Source organism: Podarcis gaigeae (assembly GCF_964106915.1).
Source record: "Podarcis gaigeae genome assembly, chromosome: 6".
NCBI lineage: Eukaryota > Metazoa > Chordata > Lepidosauria > Squamata > Lacertidae > Podarcis > Podarcis gaigeae.
In genome coordinates, this window is record NC_139682.1 from 57,483,376 (window position 1) to 57,502,264 (window position 18,889).

The window sequence follows — 18,889 nt, forward strand, 5'->3', positions numbered from 1 at the left end:
AAAGTATTTTTTTAAAAAAATAAATAAATAATATTTATTACTTTTAAAGATTACAAGAAGGGAAAAGAAAAGAAAAGAAGACAGGAGGAAAAAAACAAAAGAGAAAGAAAACAATACAATACAATATATAGACAATACAAAACACAACCTAAACACATTAAACTAAACTAAACAAAACCCTATCCCTAACCCTAACCCTAAATAAAACAAAACAAAAACAATTTAAAAACATACATTACATCATTTCCATACTCTATCTTTCATTCCCTTGTTTCCTCGACCTCCTCTCACCTCCCTTTTTGTATTCCACTTCTATTAATTGTTTCAGCAAACCCTTTCCATCTTTCTCTATTTTCTATCATATTATAAATATCTTAACATATTTTTAACCTTATTTTCCATTAAAACTAAAATAGTTATATATGCTTAACCCCTTATAACACTTCTGCTAAGGCCATAAAATTTCATTCCACCATTTTTCTATCACTCATTAATTTTACAGTATTTCTATATATAAACTTTAAATTTTCCAATCTTCTTTCACCATCTCCTCTCCCTGGTTTCGGATTCTGCCAGTCCTTTCCGTCAATTCGATATAGTCCATCAACCTGGAGATCTTATGTCTGAGGCTCTTAACTCTTTTCCAGGTCCCTTCTGCAGGTCTTCTTCATATTCTTTAATGCTAAAGAGCAGATCTCGGGAAGACTCCAACCTAACAATACTTTTATTCCTTCTGGACAGGTCAGCCAAATTTCCATAGTTGTAGCTAAGATCCATAAAGTGTTTCAGGACATGTTTCAAGATTCCTCCAAATCCAAAAGCCCCCAGAACTTCAATCTTCTCCAGACCCAAGTCCATGTCCCAGAAGTCAGTTAATTCCTGCATAGAGGGATCTTTCCAACTTTCCTTCTTCAGTCCAAGCCGGGATCCAATCCTCGAAATCTGACTTTTTCTAGATTCAATAATAAAAGGCTTCAACTTGTAGTCCTCAATTTGCTTCTGTAAGACTGAGGATCCCACTTGTATTACTTTAGGTTCAACAACAACAGCTTTCTCCTTCTCCTCCACAATTTGTACTGCCAAAGTAGATTCCTGTACCAAGTTCTGAATTATTTGTGTTGGTGCTCACTTTTTGTCTCAAATTAATCACTTTTTGTTCCTAGTTGTCAATTTGAAAGTCATGTCATCCGTCTTCTTATGAAGCTGTTCCAGCGAATAGCTTATCTTACATAATACAGTTACTATGGCTTCTCCTGTCAACATTTTTAAATGATCCAAGGTCAATCTCTGGTTCTCACAATTTCTTATCTTGCAGCTGGAGATTCCCCAGTTACACTCCTGTAACAGTTTCAAAAGCTCTCCACTTGTATCAATCCCTGAAACAGTCTCCACTTGTATCAATCCTTTCAAACACAACTCAAGCCATAAAGGTAGTTTCAATTTTCAGTTACTTTTCCTCCTTTTCAAACGCAGAAGGGGACAATGGAAACAGTATCTTTCTCTTATTTAGCTAGCTGTCAAATACGTTCTGTTCGCAGTCAATGAACTCTCCCAAAACGTCACTCCCCCTGGCAGCCCGTCTCCAGGTTCAGAGCAGTGGCAATTTGATTTTTCACTCTCTCCTGCAGGCTCGCTAGGTCCAAAATTTCCCCCCTCTTCTCCTGCTTCCAAGGGGTTTTTTGTAATTTTAACCGATGGAGATTTAATCCTTTGCCAAAGGCTTTCAAAGACTTTAGCTTGTAACGTCTTTGCTTCAATCTATTTACAAAAGAGGAAGGCGGACTTCCTGTTTAAGACCTTCCCGTTTCGGTGCCAAATTAAGGTATTTAAAGATCCAATTTTCCGTTCTACTCACGGGTAGTTGTTTAAAGTCCAATTGTCCACAGGAAAAAGTCAGCGCTCTCCGGCAACAGCAATGCGGCTTCACTCCGTGAAAGAAGCAGTCAATTTGAAGCACCGCACCACTCACCCCACGTCGCTCCAGATCCCCAAAACAGGGTTTCCCCACGAGTAGAGGAGGCGCAAAAGGTGCCAGCCGAATCCCAGGTTCACAAGCTTCTCCCGCTTGTGATTTCAGTGGGTCTCCGCCTTCGCCGTGGCGGTCAGACCCTGCTTTCCACGGAGCAAGTTCCTCCCGATCGGAGGAGCTCCGCCATTGCCGGAGGCGCCAACCTGGAAGCCGCTCATGGAGAAAGTCAAGGCTTTTTTGCTGCAAAAAACAAAACAAAAAACAGGACATAGACACAAAGAAACAATTTCTAGCCTTTCCAAACACTTGCCTTCTTATATGTGAAAAAGCATTTCTAAAATTGTTTCTAAAAACAAACTGTTCAATACTATAGACCCTGTATTACTGATGGACAAGGAAAGGGGAGGTTGTGAGATATTATGTACATGCTATGGGAGCTGGGAGGCAAATACAGTGGTACCTCGGGTTACATACGCTTCAGGTTATAGACTCCACTAACCCAGAAATATCACCTCGGGTTAAGAACTTTGCTTCAGGATGAGAACAGAAATTTTGCTCCGGCGGCGCGGCAGCAGCAGGAGGTCCCATTAGCTAAAGTGGTGCTTCAGGTTAAGAACAGCTTCAGGTTAAGAACGGACCTCCAGAACAAATTAAGTACTTAACCCGAGGTACCACTGTATTGAAAATGTGGCTTACTATAACCCTGGAATGTCTACCATATATCCCCATATTGCAAGTGGATAGAAAAAGCTGCAGCCAAGTAACTGATGATGATGTAATGCTATCTGCCATTTATATGCCCACATAGCAGAATGGAGTGGGAATTATAACCGATGTGTATCATGAACTCTGCATTTCAGATGGATGCTAAGGTTGACAGACAATGGCTCATAATAGCTCTCTAATAAACAATCCTAAGAACTGCCCCCTATTCAGCCTCTTATTGGTGAATTAAAACATCTGACATGCCCCTTTCATTGCCGTACTACAGAGTACACAGGTATTGCCAAGATACAGGCAGTTATGTAGGATACAAAGATATTTCAAATAAGCTCATTTCGTCACACAGTGATGCTGGAAACAGACACCACAGCAAAATATATCCTTCAAAAAGCAAAACATATTGTATGGGGAAATTTAGCTAAATTTTCTGCCTCCTTTGCTTCCCAACCTAAAGCTCAACTGAACACAGACATGCTGGGCTCAGTTCACAAACATCAGACTGCACCAACCTGTTGACCTCCAGATATTTTGGACTACAACTCCCATCAACTGCAGCCAGCATGTTGTATGAAGCATCACACACGCTGTGCTCTTAGCAGTCTTACCGTATAAATGGAGAGCCTAAAACAGGAAACCAGGGAATATGTGTTACCCTAGACTTTTCCTATCCTCATGGGTTGTACTTGGGGAACATGGGGATAAGATGTGAGGCTGGTGATGCACCCCCAGAACATTGTCCTCAAATGCAGGGCGTCTCCCCCATGGCAGAGAATCATTGTGGTTCTTTTTAATTCAGACACCCCCGTTGCATCATTTTGCTAGCTCTGCAACAACATACAGAGGGAATAGTGTTTCTCTACCTGCACAGTTTTTGGATATATAGAATTGCACTTGACCATCCTTTACACCTGAACTTTCTGCACCACGTTACTCACTGGAGAGTTATGACGCCTCTAGTTACTTGCTTTTGCAGAAACAAACATGACTCTCTGCTAACTCCAGCTACCCAATGCAGGGGTACTTTCCTCCCATCTGCAAAGCTCTGCCAGCTTGTTCTGGCTCTAGGGAAAGCGGCTCAGGGCTGAGGTGCCATAAGTGAAATCAAGTATGACCCCCCATGGTTGATGGTTGAGATGCGTGATAGCTTTTACTAGACCAAGGTACTAAAGTTGGACATAAGGCAGCTGAGCTGCACAGGACTCTTCTTCAAAAAGGCAGGCGTTCTGTGCTACTGGGAAGCTGGCGCTTTGAATATGGCGCAACTCCCTTGTTTTTGTCTGGGGTCATCTGTCCTCGGGTTTTATGGTGTCCAGAGCTTCCATCTCAGCAAAGGAGCAGCTGTAAAAGCCTCGGTGATGATGGGGGCTCAGGAAAAATAAACTAGGGCAAAGGCGACGTCTCTCCAGAGGCTGAGACTCCCACCCACCGCTGGCCCCGCCTCAGAGTGGGAAAAAGAGAACTGGGGAGATCCGTCGGAAGAACGAGGTGGGCAACCTCAGAAGGGAGTCGGGTAAGGGAGGTTCGCCTCCACCCAGTCGGGCTAAGGTAGGTGGGGAACCAGCAGGATCTGGGGTGATCTTTGCAAGCCCTGCGCCGACCAGTCCTGCGCCGCCCCCCCCCCCCCGGCTGAGCACCCAGTAGTGTGGCCTGGCCAAAAGACCCCGCCTGAGCAACTGCCTGCCACGAGGGGGCCGCTCCCCTCTCGGATTGGCACCCGTTTTCCCACGATTGCTGGGGTACGGGCTGAAGTTTCCTCCAGTCGTAGGTAAAAGAGCACTTGCAAAAGAGAAAAGTCCCCCTGTGCAAACTTGCACATCGCGACACGCCCCCCTCCGCTTGCGCTTCTGACTCGTTTTTAGCACTAGCACGAGGATTTCCCCATCGCCCAGTCCAGTCTGTCTCTGCATTCCCGCCGCAAGGGGGACTTTCTTCCCAGTTCCGGGATGTAGTTCCGTCTGTTTGCACAGCGAAATGCTTTCCATGCAGATTATCTGGCCGCGCTTGGGGACCGTTTGATGTGGGATCTGTGGTGGTGGATCCGCTGCTTTTGAGTGTTGTGCTTGGTTCTTGATCGTATCCTTTCCGACCCTGCTTATTTTGATGGTAAAGATGCCATTCTTGTTTTGGGATCTGATCCGGCAGCTTTGCTAGTGTTTGTGTTTCTGAGATTCTAGCATTAGGCGGCGGGGAGTCTGAGTGACACACTGAAAAACGCACCAGTGCAACATTATTCATCGGTGGTAAGCAAAGTTTTGTTTTGAAGTTAATATTTCAACTTGCTAGTCGCTGAACACCCGTTTGAAATGTCTTTGGCCACCCACTCGGCTGCAGCACCTGCTGTTCTTTCAGACTAAAGGGACGTGACAGTACTGCTATACTAAGGATCAAGAGTGCAATTTATAATCGTGGGATTCCTTTATGCAGAGTTCTTGCTCATGTACTCCTAATTGCAATTTATCTGAGAATCCCTTGGGGAATACAGTATTTGTCTTTTACTAGCCTCCAAGTTTTCCTTTTGTGCTGCAGGTTGAAGGGATGAGGAAGACAAGTGTCAGCTTAAGTGTTTCTCTGAAAGTAAACTGCCCATCTTGAGGTACTTAGAAGTTTAAGGAGTGGGAAAAACCTGTTACTCTCCTAGTTTGCTTTTCCTATATTATATGCAGTATTCTGTTCAGATGAGGATGTGCATTACCCTGCTGAAAATATTTTACTGCTTGGAATAAGGAGCATGTTGCTGCAATCCCTAACAATTTGAGTCACTTCCCATGACGTCTCTCAAAGCAGTTTCACAATACAATAAAAACCATGTAAAACCATTTCAAATAAATTCAGGTATGGACTCTTTTGTTATAGCAAGTGGCTTTCATGAGCAGCTATCAGTCGGGATCTACATTTGTAGTTGATTCTCCACCTGGGGGTCTGTAACGGCAAGTGTATTTTTGGTAGGTGGTTGGAGGATGACGAGGTGGGATGGCTGCAGGACCTGCTACAGACAATTACTGAATAATTTTTTTCATCCCTGCTTGTGGCTTTCTAGATACTAATGATGTAGGAGTTTGAGTTTCTGTTAGCCCACACCATTCTAATGGTTTTAGCCCATACTAAAATTTACATTTATGCCCTTTGCATCCACTTTGTTACAGCACTCTGGACATTTAAAGAATTTCTCCATAATAATTGATGTGCCCCTCACTGGCAACCACCACACATGGAACATTTCCTCTAGCAGGGTTTCCCAAACTTGGGTCTCCAGCTGTTGTGGGACTACAACATAAATTTGTGACATTGGAAGTGGCCCTAATTTTTGGTAGGCTGAAATAATTGCTTTGAACTAAATCCAGACCAACTTTACGCAGCCTAAGCATTGACTGGGGTCAGAATTTACCTGAAGTAACAGAGAAGCTTCCCTCCACTGTAATTTGAAGGCCATGGAATAAATGCTGGAAAAAATAAATAAAAAAGAAGCCTGTGTTCCAAGTCCTTAAGAATGCAACCCACATCCCTCTGTAATCACTGGTTAAATGCTCATTGGCATTAATGGTTCCAGGTGTTGCCCAAAGCCTTTAAAACCTGCACCTGGCTTTATGGTGGCATATGGTGTGCTGACCTGGCCATCTTTTTATCAGTGTAGTTAAAAGGGGAGGCTATGAGTGCCACTGTTCACAGATGTCTCAGAATAGCTTTCTCTTGGGAGCACTGGCTGAGAATTTTGTTAAGCACTATTAGCTGGTCCATTTAAATTCAACTCCTTCACAGCAGCAATACAAAACATATACCCCTAAGAAATGTGGTGTGAGAGAGAACACATGTGACAATTACACTTTAATTTTGAGGGGACAGGACATTTCTGACTACTTTGAAGCTAAAGTAACTTTCTTTTGCCTCTCAGTGTGTCTGAACAGGTAAAACCAGTGTCTCCCAAGTTGAAGTTTGGCCAAGGGAGTTGCAAGCGACTATCTTCTTGAAGTACCATGTCCACAGATGCTGATCCCTCGACCTTAGTGAAAGTGCTCCACTTGGTTTTCCTTTCAACTTTCTGGGGAATGCAGATCTGGGTGACTTTTATAGCCAGTAGGTTGGGACCGTTCCACAGCCCCCCTCTTTGCACACAGATGCTTAAAGGCCAAATTAATCACAGTTAATTTATTTAGGGAGGGATTCAACATTTGGAGCAATGGGAGTGCTCTGCACTGGCATATGCAGTGAATTCAGAAAGGGGAAAAGGGCTACTTTAGCTTGGCAGTAAGATGTAGGCTGGGCAAATAGGGATAACATTGGCCGGCAAGAAGATTTACTTTCTGGATTGGTGAGTCTATATTCCTAGACACCAAGCAGCTGAATGATGATGATGTGAAGGTAAAACCACCAAGTGTGGAAAATCCTAATAAACAATGGAAATAAGCACAGCTGTCAACTTTTGGATTTGAAAATAAGGGATCAGCAGCCTCACCTGTCCCAGGGACAGTCTATGGGATATCTAACAATCCGGGATAGCAGCGGAAAGCAGCGCTGAAATAAGGGAATTTCCCGCAAAAAAAGGGAATGTTGACAGCTACGGAAATAAGCCAATCTGAAGCTAGAAGAGATTATCTAAAACTGTATACGTCTGCTAATTTTGCATCCAATGGTTTTTTTAAAAACAGCTATTCATTATTATTTTTAGCATTTAAATAACCTTGTTCCTTTGTGTTCGCCCCACTTGTTCTTGCAGGTTTTGTGATGGGCAACAATCTCTCACAACATACATTCGGATTCATTCAGAGTTGCCTCTTCCCGTATTACTTCCACATTGGCTCAGCTTGTGCTTTCATCAACCTGACCATATTTGCCATGTGTCACCCCAGCGAACTTCTCAATGAGGAAGAAACCATGCAGGTAGTGGGCTCCCTCTTTTAAATATCACATGCATCCATTCGTTCGCCATTCTGCTTTGTTACATGGCCTCGCTTGTGATGGCATGCCTGCCTTAGGAAGAAGTGGTTGGACTGAGAAGCCACCCACGCTTACTAGCAGGGCACTCCTTGTGTTTCCTGTAACTACCACCACGGCTGGTAGGGGGTAGTATTGAGACAGTAGGTGGTGGGGCAGAGCAGCAAAGGAGCACAGTTTGGTGACTTGGCACAGGAACGGAACATCCTGCACCAAAATATACCCTATTAATCCTAATTTGAAAATGCAATGGCAGGGCCAACCCACAGGGTTATTTTAAGGATGATATGAACTGCTGGGGCCACAGGAACCTGCCTAGGTACCAGCCATGAATCTAAATATTATTCCTGCAAAGCGATTGCAGCTACATGTGATATGAAAACCCCCACATACTAGCTGATGCTACCAGACAATGAATAGTATAACTATCTTTCCTTTCCAGATTACAGTCTTCTTCATTTGTGTCATAGTTGCTGCTCTAAACGCTCAGTGGTTTGGGCAAGTGACTTCAGATATTATGGCCGAAATGCACCTGATTGAGCAAAGCTATGGCTTGGGAGAGGATGCTGGGTGGTTCCCGCAGAAGTCCTTTATGCGGCTGCGTCAACTGGATTCTCATTACAGGGAGCTGACAAGCAGACTGAGCATCTATCATGGTTTCTCTTCCCTCTGCAACCTGTGCTGCATCGCATGCAATGGCTTGAGCCTCTACTATATGGCTGCTCACCTTTCAACATTATAAGCACATGGGTAAATAACCTGCATGGGCATGATTGTGAAAAGATGGACTGCAAATGGCAGAAGCCATGGCCTGGGTTGCTGTAGAGTGCTCCTCCAAGCAGGATTCACAGGTGCTTGGATCACCCTGTTCTGAGTGTAGCATGCTATACATTTTCCAGCCATCATTGGGTTGGCGGCCCATGCACTAATCAACCTTTCATAGAACACTGGACTCCTTGTTGATCAATGAGACATCTCATTGTAATAGTAATACTTGGTCACACAATTATGAGACAATTTAAATGCCACCCAAATACTTGATGCAAGTAACAGGTTTCTTTTTGAAAATGAAAAATTCGTAAGCAGATACCTACAGCTGAAAAAGGATTTGTCACTTCATCTGCCCTCTGCTCACCTTAGTCTTCTAAAGGACCAGATATTAACCTTTTAAGGTGGCTGCAGCCTTGATAGTTATGGGTATCAGCTTAAGGGCACCTATGACTTCCTAACTGTGCTTGCTCTAGTCCAGAGAAAATCTCTTCTGATATCAAATATATTTGATCCCAACTTCTGAAAAGGTAAAATGCTCTTCCCAGCCAAAAGGTGACTGGTTTTTAATTCTACCATGGATTATATTAAAGCATTACGTTCCAAAGAGCAACAACAGATGAGGTAATAAAACGAAATCTAACTGAAGTAATGAATTTGTTTCCCAGCCGAAAGTGCCTTATTGTAAAACGCTCCTGTTCTTTGTTTGCTATACAACAGAGGTCTAGTTTCAAAACTCAAGCAGCAGTTTGGTACCTCCTTTTCCCTGGAGACAAGCACTAACCAAGGTTGTTCAGGTAATACTTGCCCTTCTATATAGGTTGAACTCAGGAGTAAGTTGCTGTACAGCACATCCCTTGCCTTATATGCCTTAAGTTGCGTTTACTGGATCTTCCCACCTCCATGAAAAGTGACGTGAGTTCCAAGTTCAGAAAGCACTTGTATGAGAGCACTTCAAAAACAATTAAGCTGTATACAGAGGGATGCCAAAGATAGACTCAGTGTGAAGGCGCATCCTTGAGATATTGTACTCTTGAAACAAGTCATTTTATGTGGTTTTTTTTACTTCTTGTATATTAGCAGCATGGAGAAGGATGCTACTGTGGCCACAATTTTAGCAATTGGGTAGGCGTAAGAAATGTACCTCCGGAAATTAAAACCATAATTTAGAACATATAAAATGTGCCCAGCTCCTTTTAAAACCTATTTTGGATAGGTTAATGCGATCGTGTCACAGCAAAAAGCCAGCAAAATTGTAAAGCTCTCAACAATGGCATTCCACATTCCTATGCTGAAGTGCACAAGACAGTAGTGAATAAATCGCAGCTGTGGTTTAATCTCAGTGCCTATTGAGCAGGCAAACGCTCTGAATGAATCTATTGGAAAAGTAACAACAGGTGGCAGGCATTTAGGGGTCCCCCTCCATATTCTAACTATTCCTAAAACAGAATTGTTAGCTGTGCTTGCATAGCACTGGATGCAAGTATGCTCCCTGACCCCTAGATACACTTATTTTATGGCACTTAAATCTGTAAAGTTATACTGTGTTGCCCCAAGCTGCAAGTAGAAGCCCCATTAAGATTAACACGGTTTATGGCAAATTGGATATTTCAAGAACTAATCAGATATTAGGGGGGGGGGGGGAGGGAGAATCTGTTTCTCTCAAGCGAAACTCAGTGAATAATGTAACAGGAGCCCTGCTGAATCAGGTGAAAAAGAGGCCCATATAATCCAGCATGTCGTACTCACAGTGCCCAAGCAGATACATGCAAGATGCCTGCATGCAGGACCGAAGTGCCACAGCCTTCTCCCCACCTGTGATACTCCGCAACTGGTATTCAGAGACATAACTGCCTTTGACAGTGGAGGGTGAGGTTTTCTACTTAACGTATGCCCTGTTTTGTTCTATTCCTTCACTTTTAAGGAAATGTGAACGATGCTTATTCACTCCAATTAAATAGAAGTGCAGGTGCAGTTTCTGTGGTTAGGATTAGGAAATCTGCCATCTCAATTGTTGTAGAAGAAGATACATGTGTACGAAATGTTCCGTCTTTTAGTTTAGAAATCTAAAGAGGCCTTGTTTCATTATGTGTTGTATTCCACTCCCAACCCCCTCAAAATGTTCATTCACTTTAGCCAGTGGACTTTCTTCCCAAAGAAGTAGTTTTTAGAGAAAGGTGCACGTTTCACCAAAACCAAAAAGGTAGGAGTCCCAGCTTTTATGAAGTACCTGCAGAAACAATTAGAAAGTCAACCTCCAGTCTTGGCTCACAACATTTTAAGATAACCTATATGCTTGTGTTTGTGCATGCATGTTTGCTTACACTACCATCCCATTTCCCCACCCCATTCCACACTGAAAAATACTGGAATAACTTGATAGGTTAGATCCTCACCTGCTCTACAAATTTGGAAGAAGATAGGACAGAAACATAATATGGGTGGGATTCACCTAACAAGCCCAGTCAGCAGAAGCTCTTATGCCCAGAAATTGGCTCTGGGCAGGGGTCAGGAGAACCTGCAGAATAGCGCACAGTGGAGAGAAAGGTGGGCTTCATTCTGTCTGGCAAGCTGAAATGTTTGCACAGAGGGAATGCTCACCATGGCATGATGCTCAAGTCCATCACCTGCTTTGACTGTTGGAAAATCTAATAGGCTAGGTTGGTAAGAAGAGATGTCCCCGCTGCGAAGATCCATGACATTCTAAAAGTTCAGGCAGGAGCAACTGCAGCAAATTACCCTTTCTTTAGAAGCTGATCACCTAACCTTTTGCTACAAGGCAGTATAAAAATACAGCCACCTTTCAGTGAAATGGCTATGCATTGTTATTCCCGTGTCACGTCTAGCTGGTTCCACTAAGAGAAAACTGAGGCAGCCCTGTAGTGAAATGGATGAATAAGCTTCAGCTGAAGCGGACACCTCTAATCTGAAGTGACAACATATGGGCAGTTTTGTTGGCTGTTGATATCTAAGACTACTGTATCCTTAACAGCAGAATCTGCTGACGAACAATTATTTCTCTGTCAGATTACTGTTAGACAAAAAAAAACCTTCTTGATTTTTTGAAGCAAGTAGATGGATCCTGTTGATTCAACATTACACATGTGTCATTTTGACAATAAAGATGAGTAACATGCAGTCCCCAGCTCAGAATCTCACCTTTGGTGCTGCAGCGCTTGTAGCAATGTGGTTTCTGTGTCTATCTGGTATATCTCTCCTTTTTCTTCATCCTCAAAATACAGCTGTGCAATTTAATATGAGAGACAAATCGACTAAATATGTGAACGAGGACAAGCAACATTACCTGTAAGGCTTAGTACGATATTTATGCAGGTCAGCAGGGCATCCGTAATACTAACAACCAACAACTCATGTGATGGAAAACCCTTTTTATTGCTTCCGTTTGAGACTGCAGTTTATTAGGGCAAGTTCTGGGAGTCCAGAATTGTGGTAGTTTAGGGGTTGTTTTTTACCGGATTTAATTTTATTTCTATTTATTGCTTGCCATATACTTCAAGCCTTTGGAAGAGCTAAATAAATGAATTTTTATTCAAGCCTACAAATCTAAGTACTTAATGGAAGTTTTAAAACAATTTTGCAGTTGTTTATGGATAACACAACCCTCTGATTTGAGATTATTCTCTGCCTGTCTGACCTATCTGTGGCTATATCAGGGTTGGGGAGTTTGGCCCTCCAGATGTTTTTGGACTGCAAATCCCATTAACCCCAGCATAGCCAATGATCAATGAAGATGGTAATTTTAGACCCAACAGCATTTGAAGAGCCATAAGTTTCCCATTCTTCGCCTGGGATGCAGGTAGAGGCTGACTTAGGCTCTGTCAAACTCCACGATGAAGCTGTTGCTTAGTATACTGTTGTGTGAAGGCAAAAAGTGTGGTTGCTCTCTCAATCTTTGCTGGAAGGCTCCTTTTTACTCCCTCTAACCTCAGTCTTTCTGTCCCCTCTCTCTCCACCTCTGCTAGAGCCCATTGCTCCCCTCCCGCCCCTCCTTAGGGTACAAAAGGTCTAGACTCCAGGCATCCCACATGGGGCTACACTGCTCAGGGTTATATATATTAGAATATCCATTTTAAGAAAGGACAGATAAATGCCAAAAGGCGTTGTATCTTACCTCCAGTTCACTAGGAATATATTTCTTTTCTACATCCCAGGGAGGTAGTTCTTCAAACATGACCATTAAGTGGTCAATAAATCTGAAACACAAGATGCATCATGTTACTCTCCAAGCCATTAAGTTCAGCTTCAGCAACTACTAGAGTTGAATTCAAGTAGATACTGTACACTGACGCTTTTGGAATTCAAAGCAATGTAGCTTCATTAAAGGCTGCTAACCAACGCAGTATTTTTTTAAATTAAATTATTCAATGCTTTTTTCAAAATAGGCATGCTCAGGAAGATCATAAATCTATTCTCTTATTTAAGGTTAATCCAAAAATAACTACTTTCTCACAGCACTGCTCAGAGTCTCTAAAATAGCTCACAACCACCACTTCATATAAACATGCTCTAAGACTCCAAAAGTTTTGGACCACAACTTCCATCATCCCTGTCCATTGCCCATGCTGGCTGGGGCTGAAATGAGTTGTAGCCCAAAACATTTGATGGAAGGCATCAGGCCGGGGAAGACTTGTTCAGACATTACTGAGATTAGCAGATGAGGCTGGCAGGCATGCTCCTACTCTTCACATTCAGAGCATCTCAATGGTCTTACCAAAGTACTGGAAAACACATCAAATAAAATGTGTGAATTGAACCCACTGTCTCCTCCCTTCCATATTATGTTCATTTGTATTTATATAAATTCAGCTTTAAAAAACAACCACCTCGATTCTTCATGAAAAGAGGAGATGAAGTCACTTTGCCCATGCTCGGGATACAGGAACAGCACAGGCCAGGTTAGGCTGCCATTCTCATCTAAACAGACTTTGGCACCGATATCATTTTCTGAGCCAAGTCCATCTAAAGACATCTCAGCCAGGTCTGCTGATATTGTTGTGTCTTCCTTAGAGGATGCTAGAGACAATTTGATGTTCCGATCCTATATCGGAAGAAAAAAGAAAAAAATAATGAGGCAAGTATCCACATCTTTACACATTAAAAATTTCCAGGGGCAATTCTTCCCACCAAAAGAAAAAGTTACCTTGATAGCTTTGAGTAAGGCCTCCTTCCGAGACTGTTCCCTCTTCTCCTGCAATTTAGCTTTTCTGAAATCCCTCTCTTCAGTGCGCTGAAAGACAAAGCTACATCGTAACTGTGGGGAGGAGATTGCTGTTCCACCAGTCTTAGTCTACTGTATAAACAGGTTTCCATTTGCCCCCTTCTAACCTTTAGTCTATCAGCTTTAGCTCTTGTTTCCAGAAGTTTCTTTTCTTTTGGATCTATTCTCAATCCCTCCTCGCACCATGTTATGGCTTCAGAGAAGTGTTTAAGTTCCAAATGGCACAGTGCTCCTAGAAAAGCAAGTTTGTTTCACATATGTCCGCAGCAAACACAGATACACTCAACTAATTTTTAAAACATCAGTGTGGCAAACAGGGAGGTACACTTACACTGGTCAATTTGTTTCCAGACTGAAGGCACTGAAGAGCCATAGAGGCCTGAATTCTAGGCTGACTTTTATTTATTTTCTTACATTTATGCCCTACTTTTCTTCCATCATATAACCTAGCATGACCCTACATTTATTATTACGGTACTTTTAGAAGTATTTATAACCCACTCTTCACCGACTATTTTCAATCTCAGAGCAGGGAGCCACATAACAAATAATAAAAACATGTCCAGTAAATAATAACAAATTTACAGCTAAACTACAATAAGGGCAGCAATTGCAAAGATCTCCCACACCTCTTCCAAAGTAGCAACACCACAAAAGAAGAAGAAGAAGAAAAAAAGACAAGGGTGGCAATAAGCCTCAACTCTTGTTTATTTCTTCTTCCTGGTCCCAACAAAACTCACAGGGCTCAAATTTGGTAGGGCTGCTGGGAAGGATGCGGCAGGTGGATTTGTGAGCATCTCCCATCTCTCTCTTTACTAGCGAGCACAAACAGCATTCAGCATCCTCCCATGGTTCCCAGATGCTAACTAGACCAAGACCTGCTTTGCTTCATTGGAATGGTGGTGGTCTCATGTGCCTTCAGACCACATGCTGCCCCTAACATACTACAAATAACTTTGTTCCAAGGTTCCCATGCTTCTTTCTTCTCTCTATCTCAAGTAGACACAACCCTTTTAAGTTGCATTATGTTAATATTTCATGGCACTTTGAAAGTTTACTTTTCAAGAAGTTTACTTTTATTGCTGTTATACAGTGCCCCCACTTTCTTAATTACACGGAGGCCTTTATTAAAATGCAACTGTTGAACGTTCTTTTACCTCTTGTAATTGCCTTGAGGTGAGTGGGTTTCAGTTTTCTTGCTGCGATAGCATCATTGAGAGCAGAGCGATAGTTACCTAAACAAAACATACCTCTGTAAAACCTGGGTCATTACATTGGATTTGTAAAGGAGGCTGGCAAATTGCTCCCTAAGAAACACTGGGCTACACTGAGGCAAGACACACAAGGTCTTCAAATATGACATTAATTTATATGGGTAATGAAAAGAGGAGGCATTATAACAGATTTCAAAAGCTGCCCCTCTTTTTTATAAATGTATTTGATAAATAATAATTTGATTTTGTTGCAAAAACTTCAACACAACCTATTACTTCTTGGCTTTCTTTTCAGACTCTGTATTTGAGGCTATTCATCCCTACTAAAAACCAACAGCCCTCAATTCTTTTATTTATCCAGACTAGCTGCTCAAGAGACATCTCTGCTTGCACATACTGAGTCTTGGGACCTGGAATACATTGGATCAAATTATGTCTAACAAAATTTAAAGCACTGCAATGTGGACAGTGACAGCCAAACCAGATGCAATATTATGCATATTTGAGAGTAAGTCCTAATGAACTCAGTGCTGCCTATTTTTTGGGGGGAGCTCCACATACACTGCTAAATTCACATCTAACAAGGATAAGGGTCTAAAATTTAGCATCCACAATACTACTTGTTTGTTTGTTTAAAAAAAATTCAAAAACAACTTTATGACTGCTGGAACAGCAGTCCTACCTTTGATATTCTTCTGCTATATAGAATTTGAACTAGGCACAATTTTGAATGCAATACATTACCCAAATAAAACTGGGCTGCAGCTCTGTTTGTATGAAGAACAGTATTCAATTCTGGATCATTGCACTTCTTTTTCAATCCTTCTGAATAGGATATCACAGCCTTCTTATAATCCTTTCCCTTGAAATAATCATTGCCCTCATTCTTATAGGCCTGGGCTTGAAAAACACCAATAAAGATAAACATTGCAACGTTAGAAAAGCAATTATAAGCACTCCTTTAAAAGTCAAGTTATCTATAACAGATAAAGCACAGATCTTATGCTTCCCAGAAAACTCAAGCTAATCAGCCTGCTACACTATGCTTTTTTGCTTTTATACCAAAGGGGGTCAAGGATATTTCTGCAGCTATTAAAGTTTTTAATGCTATGATAACCTCTCATTTTTTTATGGAGCTGTGTGTGCCAGCCAAGTTAAATTTCTACAAGTCCTATGAGCCCCAATATGTATTTTTTGAAATGGGACAGTGCCCTTTCAAGATAAACACTTGGTTGTCAACCTTAAAGCTCTGGCTTAAGATCTTTATTTTCAAAATGGGAATACAGTAGGGCCGTCAGCTCATTTATCTGTGGACACCTATTGCAGCATTTGGACAAAGGTTATGACAGAGGCTGTATTTGACTGTCACCCTTTCTCCTTCAAATGGGACACAACATAGCACCTGCCTTGGTAAGACAAAGCTGGGATGTCTCTTTTCAAGACATTGAACTGATTGAAATGAAACAATTATGCCCTTTGATTCCTAGAGAAAGTGTTGCGAGAACAATGTAAATTTCATCAGCTGATACATTTACAGTATGTAAGTGGAGACTACCTTCAGTTGTTTGGTCCTCATCAAAAATAATAGACTGAAGACAAGCAAGGTCAGGATTCTGCTTAGGATCTATTTCAGCAGGAGCTTTCCTCATGAACATTGGGATCTGGTCAAATTCCTGTCAACAAATGCAGGCAGCCCAAGTTACCAAGGATAGAAGAAAAGGGTTCAAAATAGCCACATGTCTTTGGAAATAGAGCCTTTATTCGAGATACTTAACAGAAGAACTTGCATTTTTTCCCTCCCATACATTGAATTTTGTCCTTGGGTATTTCTAAAGAATTCACTTAATTCATAGTTCTTGGCTTTCTAGGTAAGTAATTTCAGACTTAGCATCAGCCCTTGCTAAACCTTCAAACCCACCATTTTCCTGTTACAAAAACACAAAACCAAACCAAAAGGAATGTAAGATATAGATCCTGTAATATCCGTCATTGAATTATATTAAATTTCTCTATTCTTTCAAGTCAATTCTTGTTTACCAAGAAAGACACATTGGTGAGGTTAGCACATAATGCTAAACCATTGTTTATTAAACTACAGTTTATTAAACTGTATCATCAATAAACTAGTTAATAATAAACTAGTTTAATAAACAGTATGGAAAAATGTGACTAGAGAATTCATCATCTTATTCAACATCTAGCCCTCCCTCCAGAATTCTGGCCCTCCCTCCAAATGTTGTTGGATTCCAATATCCATCAGCCACAGTCAGCATGGTCAAGGGACAGCAAAGAGGAGAGAACAGTCCAGCAAAGTCTGCAGAGTCACAAGTTCCCAAATTCAGGTTACAATAAAAATATATATATTTTTTGATACACTGACATGTATTGTGAACTTGCAACCCAATATGCAGGTTTAAAATGCTACCTGCTCTAATGTCACAACACACATCCCACCCCTTGGTTAGAAAGTCAACATCCACTGTACATGGTCAAATTGTAAGTTTCAGTTGCCAAATTGTATTGACAACATTGTGCCAACCTAACAGTTATAGTTTGCAAGTGGCCTCTGTTGTTACGTGCAGATTCAGTATATACCAACAACTGCTCCATGATAAAACAATGGTGACAATATTTTAAATGTCAATGTGAAACATTACTGTGCTGCAAAAACCCACGGCTGTCAGGAAAACCTGTCCAGAAGTCGGTCATGTTCTCTAAAACTGCACTCTACATCCAGGTGTGGGAGATGACTGGTTATTAACACTGGAGGCAAGGCATTCTGCACACGCTCTAGAGGCACTCTCATCTTTACTGCTGGCTCATATGCCTTGAAGTTGAAAGTAGGCTCCAGAACTGACCTCTGGCTCAATCATAATTTAGTAGAGCTAACCAGCAATGCTCACAACAAATAACCCTATTAAGATCTGTACCATCAACCCTCGCCTTGCAGTGGTTAGGAGGAAGACTGGGAATTAGTGGTTTGCAGAAGGCTAGCCAGTGTTTGTTTATATCTTACCTTTCATCCAAGGAGCTCAAGACAGCGCGCATGATCCAACCCCCTTCCACATGTCATCCTAAAAACAACAACAACCCTGCGAGGTCGTTTAGGCTGAAAGAGGCAGTGACCGGCTCAAAGCCACCCCAGCAAACTTCCCGGGCGAGTGGGAGATTTCGAACTCGGGTCCTATCCCGACATTCAAAACTGCAGACCAATTCCCCCCCAAAAGCTCACCCTCTGCCAACCTGTCAGGGCTGTTAGAGAGGACGGAAAGGGGGGGGGGGACAAGAGGCCGGCGAAAAGTGGAGGCTGGAGACTAAACTAAGAGGCTGGAGACTCTTCCCCAACTTGGCATCTCCCCAGGAGCCCGTGCAGTCGAGCGCGGCCACCGGCTCCGCCCTCGTCCCGCCGCCCGGAGAGACGCACCTGCTCCCAGTTGTCGGGGCTGAGGGCGCCCGCGTAGCGCTCGGGGCCGCGGAACCGGTCCAGGAAGGCATCCCAGCCCGCCTCGTGCTCTTCCTCCTTCTCCGCCATCATTTTGCGCTCCCCTTCCAGTCGCAGCCAGGCTCGCTCGCTCCGCCCTTCCGGAGGCGGCGCCTTTCCGCCTCTGCTGAGCCCGAAGCGGGAGGAGCTCGACGCTGCTTCCCTGGGCCAGCAAGGGGAACGCGGTGCTGAAGCGGGGCTTTTGCAAGATCGCTCTATCACCGTCCACCCTTGTTTTAAATTATTTCGCTTGTGGGGGCGTCAGTTGTCTGGGGTTGCAGGCGGGAAAAGGCGAGCTGAGGAAAAACCAGTGCCGGATTTACATATAAGCGGGTGGCGCTGTGGGATGCGGGTGGCGCTGTGGGTTAAACCACAGAGCCTAGGACCTGCCGATCAGAAGGTCAGCGGTTCAAATCCCCGCGACGGGGTGAGCTCCCGTTGCTCGGTCCTTGCTCCTGCCAACCTAGCAGTTCGAAAGCACACAGTGCAAGTAGATAAATAGGTACCGCTCCGGCAGGAAGGTAAACAGCGTTTCCGTGTGCTGCTCTGGTTCGCCAGAAGCGGCT

At 42.9% G+C, this 18,889-nt stretch overlaps 2 protein-coding genes across 8 annotated transcripts; one reads left to right on the forward strand and one right to left on the reverse strand.

Annotated features, from left to right (window-relative positions):
- The first annotated feature begins 4,079 nt into the window (after positions 1-4,079).
- Positions 4,080-9,055, forward strand: LOC310846348 (transmembrane protein 205-like). Of its 7 annotated transcripts, none has more exons than XM_083742703.1 (5): positions 4,080-4,177; positions 5,219-5,285; positions 6,582-6,763; positions 7,404-7,567; positions 8,064-9,055. In XM_083742703.1, the coding sequence occupies exons 3-5, from the start codon at positions 6,664-6,666 to the stop codon at positions 8,361-8,363; spliced, it is 564 nt and encodes a 187-aa protein (XP_083598829.1). In that variant the 5' UTR covers positions 4,080-4,177; positions 5,219-5,285; positions 6,582-6,663; the 3' UTR covers positions 8,364-9,055. The 7 variants fall into 7 exon arrangements, with proteins under 7 accessions (XP_083598829.1, XP_083598824.1, XP_083598828.1 ...); XM_083742698.1 differs by having other exon boundaries at positions 4,139-4,241; XM_083742702.1 differs by having other exon boundaries at positions 4,153-4,202.
- Positions 9,056-9,066: 11 nt separating this feature from the next.
- Positions 9,067-18,430, reverse strand: TTC4 (tetratricopeptide repeat domain 4). The gene is made up of 10 exons (XM_083742666.1): positions 18,267-18,430; positions 16,398-16,515; positions 15,587-15,742; positions 14,786-14,863; positions 13,736-13,860; positions 13,551-13,637; positions 13,234-13,448; positions 12,522-12,603; positions 11,549-11,631; positions 9,067-10,619 (listed from the first exon to the last, which is right to left on the reverse strand). Exons 1-10 carry the CDS (start codon positions 18,375-18,377, stop codon positions 10,517-10,519), a joined length of 1,158 nt encoding a protein of 385 aa, XP_083598792.1. The 5' UTR covers positions 18,378-18,430; the 3' UTR covers positions 9,067-10,516.
- Positions 18,431-18,889: the final 459 nt, after the last annotated feature.

What these genes read in the sequence shown, in the direction of transcription:
- TTC4 (XM_083742666.1), bottom strand. Translation starts at nt 18,377, where the DNA reads ATGATGGCGGAGAAGGAGGAAGAGCACGAGGCGGGCTGGGATGCCTTC. An exon ending in CTAAAGCTGATAGACTAAAG is followed by an intron (nt 13,638 to 13,735) that starts GTTAGAAGGGGG and finishes TTTGTCTTTCAG; the next exon opens with CGCACTGAAGAGAGGGATTT. An exon ending in CCTTACTCAAAGCTATCAAG is followed by an intron (nt 13,449 to 13,550) that starts GTAACTTTTTCT and finishes CTTCCGATATAG; the next exon opens with GATCGGAACATCAAATTGTC.
- LOC310846348 (XM_083742703.1), top strand. Translation starts at nt 6,664, where the DNA reads ATGTCCACAGATGCTGATCCCTCGACCTTAGTGAAAGTGCTCCACTTG. An exon ending in CTGGGTGACTTTTATAGCCA is followed by an intron (nt 6,764 to 7,403) that starts GTAGGTTGGGAC and finishes TTGTTCTTGCAG; the next exon opens with GTTTTGTGATGGGCAACAAT. An exon ending in ATGAGGAAGAAACCATGCAG is followed by an intron (nt 7,568 to 8,063) that starts GTAGTGGGCTCC and finishes TTTCCTTTCCAG; the next exon opens with ATTACAGTCTTCTTCATTTG.